This window comes from Cucurbita pepo, chromosome 16, assembly GCF_057944985.1.
Source record: "Cucurbita pepo subsp. pepo isolate OVF chromosome 16, ASM5794498v1, whole genome shotgun sequence".
Classification (NCBI taxonomy): Eukaryota; Viridiplantae; Streptophyta; class Magnoliopsida; order Cucurbitales; family Cucurbitaceae; genus Cucurbita; species Cucurbita pepo.
Window position 1 is genome coordinate 12,889,373 of NC_141813.1, and position 16,059 is coordinate 12,905,431.

Genomic DNA, 16,059 nt, shown 5'->3' on the forward strand with positions numbered 1-16,059 from the left:
AGAATCTCCATCGCCGCCGAAGCAGAGTGAGTCCCTCAGGGTCACGAAAACGTCACCGTTTGAATCGACTACTTCGAAAATCTAGGGCTCGACATCCTCGATTTGGTCGCCTCTCTCTGGCGCCCACTCCATCGGCCGAGCTGCCTGCCATTCCTTGAAAGACAGGCTCTACAATTTCAACCCGACCCGATTTTGAAACCTCCATTTCTGAATATGCTTCGAAGGCAGTGTAAGAACGATATGAACCTCGCGTTTTTCGACGCTAAGACTCCGTGAATGTTCGATACTGTTTACTTCACGAACCTTCAGAAGAAATTAGGGCTTCTTTCGACGGATCAAGCGCTGTTTTCGGATGAGAGAACTTCGTTTTTGGATTTGATGGCGAATCAACCGAAACATCGCCACCACCAAAACATCGCGACAACCGGTGCAACGGACCTGAACTCCGGAGCCGTATAATGGCGGTGGCTGCGGCGGAGGCACTGGCGGCGTTTGAGGCTGAGAGAGAAATAGAGCGCGAAGTTAGTTTGACGTTTGGGTGTTGGCGGGGAGTGGAGTGGGGGATTTAGGGGTGCGGCGTTTTGGGCTGGAAGCCCATTGGGGCAGCGTGTTGAGAAATGAAGTGGGCCATTTTAAGAGACCCGTAATATGGTTTCAATGAGTGGGAGTTCCCATGATATAATACGGTTGCCACGATTGTTCCGATTCCTCCAAAGACCATTGGCACACTTTATTTCTGTTCTAAGATCGCCCAAGAGTAGAGAAGGCTATGCCTCAATGGGCGGTGGTTCTCCTCTGCGAAAGATAACTGACGCACAGGCAAGAAATTCTTCTTCTTCTTGCCTTTTATTTTAATGCACACCATTATTGCTGTTTCACAATCGAGATCACAAAAAAAGATTAGAGGAATACTGAGAATAATGTCTGCATTTTCACTCACTTGTTCAATGCATGGTTTGTGAGTGCAGTGGGGGATGCATGATTGCTTGAAGATATATTGCCTTCTGTTTATGCGTTTTTTTTTTAAGGAAATAGAAACTACTTCATTCATTCAATCAAAAGAAATTATATTGGCCCGATGAAGAAAGGGACAAGGTGTTCCATTCCCAAAAATTAGTAAGACTACATAAAAGCCCTGCAATCTAAGTTATGATGATTGCTCCTATTGGAATCCATGACTTGTACAAGAATTCTAGTTAACAGTAATCTGAACATGAGCGTAGCTTGACCGACAAAGTATGTACCTTCGATTAAGAGGTTAAATATTCGAATCTCTTCCCCTTCTCCTGCACAGGAGTCTAAATAAGTGTACTTATCTAAAAACACTTCCGCATTTCATTGAGGGGTTCAAGGGCTCCATAGACCTCAAGGTAGGCTCTATAGTGTACTTTGTTCAAGGGAAGAATTGTTGGAAGAGGGGTCCCACATCAGCTAATAGTGTACATGTTGTTGGTACGAGGCTTTTTGGAGAAACCAAAAGCAAAACCATGAGACTTTATACTCAAAGTGGACAATATCATACTACTGTGGAGATTCATGATTCCGAACAGGAACAACAACGTCTTATGGAGCTTACAAACTCCAAATTTTGGTACACGAACAAAATCATTGTATATGTTTATTGATGCATCTATCAATCTTTTCTTTTTCCTCGTAGATAAAAAAAGACAGGATATCAAAGCTTGTTGTTCTTCCTCTTTATCCCCAATTTTCAATATGCACAAGTGGTTCGAACCTTGGGCTGTTGGAGGGTATCTTCCGGTAAAGGCTAGATCCTTTATGTTCATACAATATTCTGACATCCTGGATTGGTTTAAATGACAATAGAACTTTCTTTTTCGTTAGGGAGGATGAATACCTAGTTAACATGCAACATTCGAAGATATAACAGTTCAGAAAATGTTGTTCATTATAGTCGAATGCTAATCGACCTTTTTGGTTCATAAGTGTTACTATTCATGCCTTGGCATCAAAATGTAACTTGAACAAATGCATAACCATCACTTATGATGGCATCAAAATGTAACTTGAACAAATGCATAACCATCACTTATGAGTTGATGATACTATTTGCATATTGACTGCGTGCAGATTACCTAGTTTAGAAATCAAAATCATATTCAGTCAATTAAATTTTTATGCTATACTTCATTTGTAGCTTTGTAAGTGAGAACATAGAAACTTTGGAAGAAATAGACGTGGAATATAAAGAACTGGCTTTGAAATCTAGGATAGGAAAATGGGGACGTGTTCCAGCGTTAGGATGTGAACCTACTTTCATAACAGATTTGGCTGATGCTGTAATTGAGAGTCTTCCGTATGTCAGGGCAATGGCTGTCTCAAATCTTGAAGCTCGCCAGGTATCATATCACCATTTACAAGGGAATAAAGCATAACATATATCACTAAAAGCTCAATAGATAAATTTATGTTGATATTTGTGGAATGGAGGAATATTATTACCACAATTAAGACCTTAGTTTATATTGTTAAATGCGCATACCGATCATATTTGTTAGTTTATAACTATATTTATATGTAAAGGCACAACAGTGAAAATGCACCACCCCTGCAATGCAATTAGTATTACTATTTTTTCTCGTACGAAAGTAAGAAACCGATCTTTCATTGGAAAAATGAGAGAATATATGTTTCTTATCCCTTGTTTATATTTGGATTGGAATTTTGTAACAGCTCAAGTCCACCGCTAGCTGTAGATAATATCTACTAGCAGTGGGCTTGGGTTGTTAACAAATTTTGGTAGTACGTAGTTAGTATATGGTGGTATACTACGCTGTGAGCTAAATAATAGAGTATATACCCTGGTCCTTGAATGCATGCACCTAGGGGATTTTTCCCTGTTTGTCTATCGTATTAAATACACACAGTTGTGAAGTATTAATATTGATACAATTTCAAGTATAGCATAATCTATATGTTTGTATATCAGGTTTCTTATAACATATATATTTTAATTACGGGGTAGCACTTTCTCCACTAAAATGCGGACAGCTAGCCGTCTGAAAATTTGAGCTCTCTGTAATTGTCCCATGCATTTGATTGAAAGAACACTGTGTTTTTCCAGACAAGTTACTGGGCCCTTTTGGTTGATAACATTGATTTTTCTTGGAAAGATAGGTTGAATGGTGGGGTATTAGAGTGCCGTTGACTAGGATTAGGACCTTGAAACTGCCATGACTGCCAACTTTTTTCTCCTCTTTTTCAAGTGTTATTTTCAAATGATTACAATGAATAGCATTCGAAAAAAACAGAGGAAAAAAGAACTCACTGTTGACATTTAAGAAGATGGGCCAGGCAATATCAAGAAGTTGTGGGATACTTGTACTAATTAGTCTTCCATAGAGATAGAATCAGACTTTTAGACTAATGAGCTTCTTTGAATTGAAATTATGGAATTAGGCTTCCACTTTGAAATAAGTGATATCATAGAATACAAAGATGAAGAATGTGAAAAGAAAGAAGAAGAAAAAGAAAAGGGAAAGGTAAAACCAGCAAGCCCCACACATTGGCCCCATGAGAGTGAGGATAACTCCCATGAAAGGTATAACCAAAATCTGAAACGAGTTAAAAAAAAACAAAAAACATTGCCATAATAAGAGAAGAATCAGGACATTTGTCTTTTGTGCTGCCAGGCACGTTAAAATGATTAGATCGGATCAGCTGGTGGAGAATCTGAGCATGCTCCTTCCCCAACTCATTCCTCTTCAACCTAAGCTTTAGCCTCTTCCTTTGCTTTTACTTTCCCTTTGTTTATTTATTTTTACTCCAGATTGTCTGAAAGGTTGCATCACTTTAGACTCTCTATATCATTATTCAATGTCTTGTTAAATGCATCATATAATCAAATTTACTATTATGATTATATCACATGCTATTTTCTTCTCATTTCATAACAAACTAGATGGGGACATAATTCATCTTTAGCTAAAGATTAAGTGAATATTCAATTGAAAACCTTGAGTTCAAGAAAAAATCTGGACAGCACACATCATCACATGTTTCTGTTTATGAATGTGAAGTGTTTTGCTTTAGATTAAAGAAGAGATGCCAATTAAGATAACATTAAAAAAAATCCACCTTTTAATCCTCACCCATTAGCAGGCAAAATTTGGTCAAATAATACACACAGACACACACTTCGAGGAAGAGTCAAAACATTTTTTTTTTCTGATGCCTCTGTGTAGATATAGTGCTTCGATTGGTGAAATGGATGAGTTTGGAATCTCTTTTTTGAACTTTGGCTGATATCATCCTTCATCAGATGGAGCATCATTTGTGGTTCACTCGACCAAAACAGAAGCCTAGGCAAGGCCGATAAAAAGGAATAAAAGGGTCTTTCGGCAAAAGAGCCAAGTGCCAACTTGGTAATCTCTCTCTCTCTCTCTCTGTTCTTTCTCTTTCTCTCTATCAAATAATTTGTTTTGCAGAAGTAAGTGTATGATGATGACGCTTTTGAGGTGTAAAAACTATAAAGTGATATAACTAAAGGCAGTAACTTGTAGTTGAATATACTGTTTTCTCTCTATCTTACCTGTATTAGTAGCATCACTTTTGTTCTTAAATTAATTACCTTTGCCCCTAACAACCTAAGCCCACCGTTAGCAGATATTGTCATTTTTATGCTTTCCCTTTCGGGCTTCTCCTCAGGGTTTTTAAAACGCATCTGTTAGGGAGAGATTTTCACACGTTTATAAAGAATGCTTCGATCTCCTCTCCAACCGATGTGGGATCTCACAATCCACTTCCCTTCGGGGCCCAGTGTCGTCACTGGCACATCGCCTGGTGTCTGGCTCTAATACCATTTGTAACAACCCAAGTCGACCGCTAACAAATATTGTCCTCTTTGGGCTTTCCCTTTTGAGCTTCCCCTCATAGTTTTTAAAACGCGTCTGCTAGGGAGAGGTTTCTACACTCTTATAAGAAATGCTTCGTTCTCCTCCCCAACCGATGTGGGATCTCGCACGACCTCTTTCTATGAGTCACTTAATCTTTCTCATAATTAACAACATTTATCACTTAATCTTTCTCATAATTAACAACATTTATCTTGTGGTGGTTGTTTTCTTTTCTTACAAAGGTTGAAAAAGAAGTGTGGTGGAGAGATTTGAACCTTACAGATGATAATTAGAATTTTGACACTCCATCAGCAAAACATGTAAGTTTCGTAGAAGAATGTTGTAGTATATATGCATAGTCCATTACCCAATTATATATCATTGAAATACTCAGAAGACAAGCCTGTCTTTTCAAGAATTCTTCATGATCATGTTACTGAACAAAATCAGAACACAAAATAATTTTAAATGATATCAAAAAGATATTGAAACATGTTTTTCATAGTTGATAACTATTATGAAAAAAAGAGAAGAGACCCTTTATTGCAAATGTGAGTCTCATGACATGATTAGTTCAAGATTCAAAATTTTCAAAAACCCTTGTCAAAAACAAGCCCTTTTTATTTGTTTACTTATCTTTTGGTCTCTGTGTTCTTCTGCTTGTTCATTATTGTTGTGTACTTATGTTCAAAATGACATCTCCTAAAAGTGCAATAGCATGGATCTGAAAGCACGCATAACTGTTGAAATTACTGCTGCTTCTTGTTGTTCTTGTTGTTGTTCTGCTTCTCCGCCTCCCCATGAACTGAGTGGAATGAAAACTCTGTCATTTCTGGGTAGATTTGTGAGAAAGAGAGAGAAAGAGAAACCAGTCAAAGATTGTGCGCAGTAATCATTAAAGTGGGGAGTGGATCTTTTGTGGAAATGAAAATGATATTTTAAGGAGAGGAAAGTTAAAGTGGGAGGGTAGGAGATTAAATTATGGGTGAAGAAAAACCAGAGAGAAAAAGAAAAAGGCCAAAGTGAACAAAGCTATAGGACAAGGGGCATAGGAAATAGGAATAGGAATAGGAAGAAATAGGAAGAAATAGGAATGGTTTTGGATTGCAAAAGAAAAGGGGGGAAAAATGGATGGTGGGGAAAGCAAAAGCAGCCATTGTTAGAGTTTGACAGGTAGATTGTTGGGTTCCCACTGTACAACCAAAAAAGTTGGTCTTTCATACTGCTACCCGCTCCCTCTCTTGTGGGCTAATTAATTCTAGCGTTATAGATCTTTTTTTTAAGTATTATGAAAAGAAGGAAAAGTTTTCGTATCTTTCCTATAAACATTTCAAAACTATCCTTAGAGTAGAAATTTGTTGGAATATTAGACAAGAATAGCGTAGTAGTGAATATTTGAAGATAGGATGTTCTTCAAATTATAAACCTAAGACGTATGATACTCCCTCTAGTGTTTAAAGTGTGAGATCTCACATTGGTTAGAGAGGAGAACGAAATATTTCTTATAAGGGAACCGGCTAAAGCATATAATACTTGTTACTGGTGGGTTTAGGCTACTAAAAATGGTATTAAAGTCGGACATCGAGCGGTGTGCCAGTGAAGACGCTGGTCCTCAAGGGGAGTGGATTGTGAGATCCCACATCGGATGAAAAGAGTAACGAAACATTCCTTATAACAGCATGAAAACCTCTTCCTAACAAACACATTTTAAAACCGTGAGGCTAATGGTCATACGTAACGGTAACGGTGAATATTCCATTACATGGAGTTTGTTGTTTTTTTGGTCCCAAGTTGAGGCTGTCAATGCGTTTCTCTATATATTATTTTTGTTAGTTTGTGAGCAGACAAAAGCTTTCTGCAGACGAAGCTTCTTAATCATATATCCTCTCCCTCTGTCTCTCTCTAACTATATAATATAAATTTTATTAAATATAATATACATACATCTAACTATATAATATAAAATTTAAAATTTATTATAATGTATAATACGCATGCATGCCTCGTTTTCACACTATGCACCGTCCTATTTTACTCCTAGAATCTCCCTTTAAAGCCGTAAAGACCCCCTCTCTCATGCATATTTACACATATACCCTTCCATTCCTGGATTAATTCATTTTTTTAGTTACTCATGACTCAAACATGTGGATCATCCAATGTTCATTAGCATGACGTATTTCTACTGTTTGAATTAGGGTTTGAAACCAAACTTCTCATCAGGAGGATAAATGAGAAGATTTATCTAAGATCCAACTTTTTATTCACTCGTTGAATTCGATATTATTCTGTTGTCATGTAGAGCGTAGAATTAGAAGCCTGATAGGAAGGAAGGTTAAGTTGGGGTAAAATTATGGGTTTAGATAAAAAGAGAAACTAAGAGAATCACATGAGAAAAGGGTTTCACTTAGGTGATGAAATCATCCAAAGAACAAAGACATATTCATGTCTTCCCATATAATCCCTTCAGCTGTCAGATTTTATGAACAAAAAGAAAGAAAAAGCAATCTCCACTCTGTAATATAATCTCACTTTTCAGCTCAATTCTTTTTTTTCCCCCACAAACTCCCTCTTTATATACTTCTATCTCCAACAATTCGGTCCCCTTCATCTCTTCTTCTCTCTCTAGAAACAGCAAAAACTCATATCTTCAAACCTCTATTTCAATGGCTCCCATGACCCTCCCTCCAGGCTTTCGCTTCCACCCCACAGATGAAGAGCTTGTTGCTTACTATCTGGATAGAAAGATCAATGGCCGCTCCATCGAGCTCGAGATCATCCCCGAGATCGATCTTTATAAGTGCGAACCTTGGGAATTACCTGGTAATGTTTCGTTGTTTCCTTCGTTTTAGTCTTTATTGTGTTCGTGTTTTCTTAATGATTTTACTTTTTCAGATAAGTCGCTTTTGCCAAGCATAGATATGGAGTGGTACTTCTATAGTCCTCGGGATCGGAAGTACCCGAATGGGTCGAGAACGAATCGGGCGACCAGAGGCGGATATTGGAAGGCTACTGGAAAAGATCGAGTGGTTCAGTCGCAGAAACGGGTGGTTGGAATGAAGAAGACTTTGGTGTATTATAAAGGAAGAGCTCCTCATGGAATCAGAACCAATTGGGTTATGCACGAGTATCGTCTTCTTCATTCTCAACACGCCACCGCGGCGTCGTGTTCTTCGACAAAGGTCTTTTTCTTTTCATTCTTCTTCATTTTCGGGTTTGGATTATTAAAAGTGTGTGGGAGGACGAAGATGAAGAACATGAATCCTAAAGAAAAGATCTCTCAAGTGTTTTCCTTTTTGGTTCTTTTTTTCCCTTCTTGAACTAAACCAAAGAAAAAAGATCAAATATCAATAAGGGTTTGTGAATAATTTCTCCAAAATAATGAATACGCTCAAATTAGAGTAAAAATTCAATTTATAAACACTTCTTAGTTTTAACGAAATAATCATTTTTGATATTGATACAGGACTCTTATGCATTGTGTCGTGTATTCAAGAAAACAACTCAAATACCGAAACCCGTAAGGGAAAAGGCAAGCGGAGTTGATGTCGAAGCACCGGTGTGGCAGATGGGAGACGAGCAAGACATGCAAGTCGACGAGAGCGGAGGGGCGGAAAGCTCGAGAGGAGGGATAGAAAGCAATGAAGATGGTGATAGTTTTGATCACCTTCTTCATGAGTACAACCCTAAAATCTTCAGCTCTGAAAACTCTTCCTCCGATCTCACACAAGGGAATGTCGCCGACGACTTGCCGGCTCCGGTGGCCTCCGATAACGAAGCCAATAGTGCAGCAAATAATCTGTATCCAATTCACATTGAATGCCCTTCAAATTTCATACAGGTATTTCTAAACTTTCAACCATTATAGTTCATTCAATGCTATGAAATTACACAATTAAATTCATTTAAAAAAAAAAATTATTTAATTTATTTATAATTTCATGCATGAATAAACACGTAACCCTCTTCAATTTCGTTCTCATTTTTTTTCAATTTTTTTATTATTTTCGAATAAACTATATAACTTTATTTATTACGGTTTTAAAAAGTTTATTTATTTATTTTTTTAATTTTTCTAATGAACTTGGTTATTATATTATTATATTTTCAATTTTTATTTTGTCTTTTAATCTATTTTGAAAGTTAAGAATGTGAAAAAAAAAGTAAAAAGTAAAAAATAAAAAAAAAATTCTACATAGGTTATTAAAAATTAAGATTGAGATTAGAATCAAAATTAAAGGTAAAAATTGAAATCAAGAAGACATTTAAGACATTTTGAATGATTTAATCTTTATTATAAATAGTCTAAAGTAGTTTAATTTACTTTTTCTTTTAATGAGTTTACTAATTTAAATTTAATTATAATTAAGATGCTAAGTATTTTTATATATGAATGGTCCACATTCACAAGCCCTTTGACTTATCTTTATATCTTTTTTTTTTTAAATCACCAAATCTTAATTTTTTTTCCCCCAAAAATGTCTCTTTTCACCATCCTCCATAACCCTTTTTTGACCAAACTAATTACTTATTAACCCTAAAAAGTCGAGAGTTGATCAACTATGCTCGTGTCGGTACGATCAAATTTAATAAGATATATTGGATCGTATGTGTATTTTGCAGATACCGAGCAATCTTCATTACCAACATCCTTACTACCCACCATTGGAGCTCGAGGACTTCCCTCAGCTGAACATAATGGGGGAAACGAAGACATGGATGAAAGTCGAGTGCATGGACGAGTACATGAAGTTCGAGAAGTTTAGAGAGTCGATGAATGGAAGTTTAGAGGAGATTGTATCTGCATGTAGTGTTCCCATGCAAGAAGATCATAATCTCCAGCAGTACTCTTCCTTATTACAGTAACGTAAAATCCTCAATTCCAAAGCTTACGTTTACTGTACATTATAAATTTACAGTTTACACACTAAAATCAATATCTAAAGTATAATGTAGAGAGAGAAAAAGATATGATTTTTGCATGTTGAGAGAGAGAGAGACAGAGAGAGAGAGAGAGAGAGCTGACAATATCATAACATGAAATTAAGATAGTTTAAGGATTCCATGTAATGGGTTTTTTTTCTTTTGGCATTTACATGTGTAATAGAATCATGTTTGTTTTGTTTGTTTGTCCAAATTAAGGAACCAATATTATACCTTCATTTGTTTCAAACCCCCTACCTTTTACCTTCTTTGTTTTTTGTGTCGTGTTCGAACAAATTTGTATTAATGAAGTTACTGATGTCTTAATCGCTAATCGTTTAGGTTAGTGAAGCTAACGTTACTTTGCTTATATTTGTGTGTTAAACTGAAGGTAAACTAAATTGAGTGTGTTCGTAGGTTAAGTTGGGTCGGGTTAAACATGTTTTAGACCACTCAACCCAACCAAACTAACTAACATTCCTCATAGGAGTGTGCTGCAGACGTACTTTAATGTGAGGTTTACGACGATATGTAACACACCAAAATAGACAATATCTATTGACTATAGACTGACTTGACTCAATTAGGGAGACGCTCGGCTAAGAATATTGACCCAACTTGCTTATCAAGTGAAAGGAATACCTCCTTCAAGTCCTGGTCAATCACTTTTTCGGGCCGGGATCGATAATGAGGAGGACGACAGACCCACTCACGATCTACTAAAAGGAAAGTAGCTTGATTGGTTTGAATCCAAGTCGTGAGATGGTAGTGACGGTGAGGAAAAGGTGTAGGTTGATAACCCAATCCAAATAGTAAGTTGAATTAGATAGATAAGTTCTTTCGACTTTTTTTCAACTTAAGATTAATTAAGAGATCGTTAATTCGTTCCTTATTCGCGATCTACCCTTCGTGATAGAACACAATACGAGTATTTTGTTTAGAATAACTATCTCGATGATCCTGAAAACACGAAAAAATGTGATCACGTAAACATGTATTCATTTTCTTGAAGTCGAAAATTCAAATTTTCGTACTTCACATTTCTCAGAACAAAATCGATACAAAGTCGAGAAGAAGAAGAGTTACATTCAAACATAATCATGAGTATGAGCATTTGTTAAGATCTAAACCCTAATCTATATTTAATTAGTTACATTCAAATTTAAGTCACTAATTATTACACATAAAACATCAATTAATTAACCAAATGAAGAATTTCTTCCCTGTGGCTGTGACATTGTAGGGTTACTATTGTTGGGCATACCATTATTATTATTATTCACCCTTTCGTCGGAATGTCCCGACGACTGCCGTGGCGACGGCCTCTCAAGCTTTACCGACGCGTCGAACTTCTTTTCATTCATCGCGTCGCTGCCAACGAGCAGCGGTGACAGGGGTGGCGGTTTTGATTCATACATTTCCAGTTGTAGAGAGTCCAAGTCCGGTGGGCTGCCAATGGAAGGCGGCGGCGGTACTAAGGTGGCTGAAGGGGTTCCTAAGTGCTGGAGTCGGAGATCGTCGGGCCAGAAAATGGGGGCCTTACCGGCGCCCGAGATGAAGGGGCTAGGCTTCTTGAGGCAGTCGATGAGAGGCGGCGGAGGTGGCGGCGGTTCGGAGGTAAATAGGTTGTTCATGTCTTGAAAAGGAGGGAAGGTGTGAGGTGGATGAGGTGAAATGAAGTCTTTGATGGCGGCGTCTGGAACAAGGTTGGTACTGGTTGTTCCCATATTGTTGGAAGTGGTTTTGAAAGGTCCGGCGGCGGTGCTGGCGACGGCCATGTTTTCGCCGGCTAGGGTTTGGCAAGCTTTCTCCAATATGCTTTGCATGTACTTGCCTTGAGCTTCAATTCTCAATTGAAGGTGTCTTTGTACCTACAAAAATTAATAGCTCACATATTTGTCTCATGAATCAAAATAAAATTCTAAGCTCAAACCGAGCATAGTTCATCAGCTCAAACCGAGCATAGTTCAATGGATGAGATACTAATTACTCTTCCAAAGATCGATGATCTAATACCTTTCCCACCCCACTACAATTGTACTGTAACAGCCCAAGCCCACCATTAGCGTCTTTAGTGGGGTTTCCCTTTAAGGACTTCCCGACAAGGTTTTTAAAACACATCTACTATGGAGAGCGTCTAGCCCTACTCCAACCAGTGCATCGCACCGTCTAGTGACCAACTCTGATACCATTTGTAACAGTCAAAACTGACTGCTAATAGATATTATCCTCTTTGGGCTTTCCTTTTTGGGCTTCCCCTCAAGGTTTTAAAACGCGTCTACTATAGAGAGGGTCTAGCCCTACTCCGACCAGTGCCTTGCACCGTCAAGTGATTGGCTCTCATACCATTTGAAACAGCCCAAGCCCACCGCTAGTAGACTACTCAAGCCCACCGTTAACAGATATTGTTCTCTTTGAGCTTTCCTTTCAAGGGCTTTCCCTTATGGTTTTTAAAATGCGTCTACTATGGAGAGGGTCCAGCACTACTCCGACTAGTGTCTCGCTCCATTCGGTGACTGATTCTAATACCATTTGTAACAGCCTAAACTCACCGCTAGCAGATATTGTCCTCTTTGGGCTTTCCCTTCTAGATTTTCCCTCAAGGTTCTAAAACGGGTCTACTATGGACAAGGTCTAGCCGTACTGCGACCAGTGCCTTGCACCGTCCGGTAACTGACTCTAATACCATTTCTAATAGCCCACAACCTTGCACCGTCCGTTACATATTGTCATTAGTCTCACGGTTTGAAGACGTATTTACTAGGGAGAGGTTTTCACACTATTATAAGAAATATTTAGTTTCCCTCTCTAACGGACGTGAGACCTCAGGTGAACAAAAAAAAAAAAAAAAAAAAAAAAAAAGAATCTATATCAAAATTTCAAATTTGCACCAACTTGTAAAGGAAAATCAATACCAAACTCTTGGGTCCAACGATATAATTCAAATCAAAATTACATAATCATAATAAGAATCATTCAGTTAAATTCATGAAGAGAAGTAATGATGGGCTAACCTCAATTTGTTCATGCAGCCGTCTCTGAACTTCCAATTGCATTCTAGCACACAAATATGTTTTTTTATTTTTTGTAAGGTTTAAGGTTACATGTTCGTAATCAATTAATATTTGGAGAATTTATTATTTATAGAATATATCTTAGATATTCTAATATTTTTTTATTAATAGTATATTTTATTTTATTCTCAAGATTTAGTTAGTTTATATTTTCGGTATTAGTTGGTAGCTTGTATCCTATTTAAATGTTGTGAATATCAATGAAAATTGAACATTCGATCACAGTTCTATTTCTCATTCTTAACTCATTACTGTTATTTCAGTTGGGGTATTAAGAATAAATGAAGTGTGGCCTTACTCGTTCATACTACGCTCCATTAAGGTCGAAGAAGATCCACTGTTTCTTTGAAGTTCCATGGCGGAAGCTGTAAGCACAAAGAATATAATTTGCTTAATATTATGTTTGAAAGTTTGAAATTAGAAAGAATTTTGAAATTCACCTCTCATGCCATCCTTTATCGATTGATCGTTGAATTCCTTGTGGGGTTGTTTCCCGAGCCTGAACTTCTGAACTCCCGTTTAGAGAGAAGAGAATGTTAAACGACCACTAAACTCAAAAGCTTAATTCGATTGAATTTATATTCAAATTAGGACGTAACCCAACAAGGAATTTTCGATGTCCTATTGAAATTATTACTTAATTCAAAAGTTTAAGCGGATGGGTTACGGTAACCTGGAGGTGGCTCTTGAGATGGTAGAGGGTGAGGCCCTTGACGCCCATGACCCTCATGATCGTCTTGGGAGTGGCTTCTGCGAAAGAATTATGGGTTAAAATATGAGGTTTAAAAGACAAGGGTAGAAGTTAGTGAGAGAAGATACGTACTATCAGGGCCTCCGAGCTGAGTGACAGCATCGACGAAGCGCTCGTGGAGCTCGACGGTCCAACGGAGACGGGGTTTGGGGTCGGTGGTGAGGACGAGACCAGAATCTCCTTGGACACACATTGGCCTATCATGAGGAGTCATAGAGGAGGGCTTCTTGGTGGTATGGAACATTCTCAATTTCTCTCTTCTCTACGCTCTCTCTGCAGCTCAGCCTCACAGATCTCTGTGTGGGAATGGGAATACTTGGGAGATTCAAGAACAAATGCGAGATGGGAAATAAGGGGAGAAAGGAATAGGGTGCTTTTTTTTTTTTTTTTTTCAATCTTTACTTTACCAAAAGATTCTCTATTTTTTTTAAAAATTTATTAATATTTCCGTAAAAATCATCCCACCCGAACGTGTGAATACGAGTGGGAGCTCAATCTCGTCAATCAGCTCCGTCCTTAGATATGGCTACCATGCTTACCAGCTCTAACCACCACTGAATAAGCCACCACTCTATTTCCAACTCGAAATCTATGTTAGAGGGTTTGTCATGGAAATTTTTTCTTTCCTAACCCTAAATTTGTTAAACTCGAAAAGAATAAATTAGGATACGACGAGACTCGAGAACGTGTGAATTCGAGTGGGAGCTCAATCTCGTCAATCAACTCCGTCCTTAGATATGGCTACCATGCTTACCAGCTCTAACCACCACTGAATAAGCCACCACTCTATTTCCAACTCGAAATCTATGTTAGAGGGTTTGTCATGGAAATTTTTTCTTTCCTAACCCTAAATTTGTTAAACTCGAAAAGAATAAATTAGGATACGACGAGACTCGAGAACGTGTGAATTCGAGTGGGAGCTCAATCTCGTCAATCAACTCCGTCCTTAGATATGGCTACCATGCTTACCAGCTCTAACCACCACTGAATAAGCCACCACTCTATTTCCAACTCGAAATCTATGTTAGAGGGTCCGTCATGGAAAATTTTTCTTTCGCAACTCTGAATTTGTTAAACCCGAAAAGAATAAATTAGGATAGGACGAACCCTACATGAGATAATGAGAAATGGTCCTTTATACCCCTTCTTCCATGATTCACTACTTTTATACCTTTTTCTTCTTTTCTTTTCCCTCGTATTAATGCATTGTTTTTGTGGGTTTTTTGGTACCACGATTCACTTTTCAGGTTAATTATTTACAATCACTGAAACCCATAGCTCACCACCATTTCCCATCATCATTTTGAACCATAAAGTTCCTTCTAATTATACCTCAATTATACACAATCCCACAACCCCATTTCATATATATATACTTTATACGTTATCAGATGAAGGCTTCTGTTTTAGGTGATTCGGGAGTGGAGCTGTTTGGTTCGAGGTTGAATGATAAGATCCAATTGAATTTCGAAGACCTAGTCGAGGGTCTCTAACGAAGCCCTAAGAAAGTGTTGGATTTGTTGTGGCCATAATGGAAGTTGTAGCAAACACTATTATATGATGTGGGTAAGTGTTGTATGAGCTCAAATTCAAAAGGGTTTGGAAGAAATAGAGAAAGGAAGGAGGAGAAGAAGAAGAACAGATTCGTGGGGTCAAATTTGGATGGATGAGATTGAAAAGCTACAAAAACAAAAGCAAAGTGGAGAGATGAATAAGGAACAAATTCCATTCAACTTTAATTAACCTCTCTCTTCAAATTTGGTTGGTTTGGTTTGTGAAGTTTAAATTCCGTGTCTAATTTTTTGATACATTTAATTTTTTTAAAAATTAACTGATGTTTGAATAAAATTAAATTTTATGTTTAATAGCCTCCTAAACTTTCAATATAATTTTTAGTAAATTTGTAAATTTAAAAATACAGGAAGTAAATGCAAAATCTTCTTTGACACGGGTTAAAGCTTAAAAGTTGAAAAGTTAAAACATATTAGACAATTTTTACAGCTAAATACAACGTGTAATTTATCCAAAAAAAAAAAAAAAAAAAAAAATCGAAAGCAACACAAATGCTCTACTAATTTCCACATCTTACAATGAAAGACCAAAATTTTGTAGTTTTCTTTTTTTTTCCTTTTCTTTCTTAATGGTTTAAAATGGATTGTTAATGAAATTTGACAAGAAAAAAAAAGGGAAAAGGGCAATGAAATAAATTAGAACAGGGAATTGATGCTCCCTTCTTTGACAATCAAAGGAAGATTCCTTTACCAATGCTTATGTATGAACGAACACATTGAGGGGTTTATAGTGTTCTCCATACCTAATCAATTAAGCATTTTTTCCCCTTTTTTCTTCATGATATGCAATATTCTCCACTTCTCTATTAATCTTTGTCATTATATTCAAGCCTAACTCGGTTTATACGAGCCTTTATTTACATCCCTAGTAAAATCAGTACTCG

At 37.3% G+C, this 16,059-nt stretch overlaps 2 protein-coding genes across 7 annotated transcripts; one reads left to right on the plus strand and one right to left on the minus strand.

The window, feature by feature from the left end:
• On the plus strand, positions 1-10,009 carry LOC111776746 (uncharacterized). Of its 6 annotated transcripts, none has more exons than XM_087118560.1 (7): positions 1-819; positions 2,231-2,360; positions 4,283-4,385; positions 5,099-7,679; positions 7,752-8,038; positions 8,323-8,697; positions 9,480-10,009. In XM_087118560.1, the coding sequence occupies exons 4-7, from the start codon at positions 7,523-7,525 to the stop codon at positions 9,720-9,722; spliced, it is 1,062 nt and encodes a 353-aa protein (XP_086974686.1). In that variant the 5' UTR covers positions 1-819; positions 2,231-2,360; positions 4,283-4,385; positions 5,099-7,522; the 3' UTR covers positions 9,723-10,009. The 6 variants fall into 6 exon arrangements, with proteins under 6 accessions (XP_086974686.1, XP_023511853.2, XP_086974688.1 ...); XM_023656085.2 differs by having other exon boundaries at positions 7,548-7,679; XM_087118562.1 differs by lacking the exon at positions 2,231-2,360 and having other exon boundaries at positions 5,099-5,176; positions 7,548-7,679.
• A 749-nt stretch (positions 10,010-10,758) lies between these two features.
• Positions 10,759-13,936, minus strand: LOC111776745 (myb family transcription factor IPN2). Its single transcript, XM_023656080.2, has 6 exons — positions 13,677-13,936; positions 13,527-13,603; positions 13,294-13,360; positions 13,152-13,218; positions 12,794-12,836; positions 10,759-11,650 (listed from the first exon to the last, which is right to left on the minus strand). The coding sequence occupies exons 1-6, from the start codon at positions 13,846-13,848 to the stop codon at positions 10,979-10,981; spliced, it is 1,098 nt and encodes a 365-aa protein (XP_023511848.2). The 5' UTR covers positions 13,849-13,936; the 3' UTR covers positions 10,759-10,978.
• Between the last annotated feature and the right edge of the window lie 2,123 nt (positions 13,937-16,059).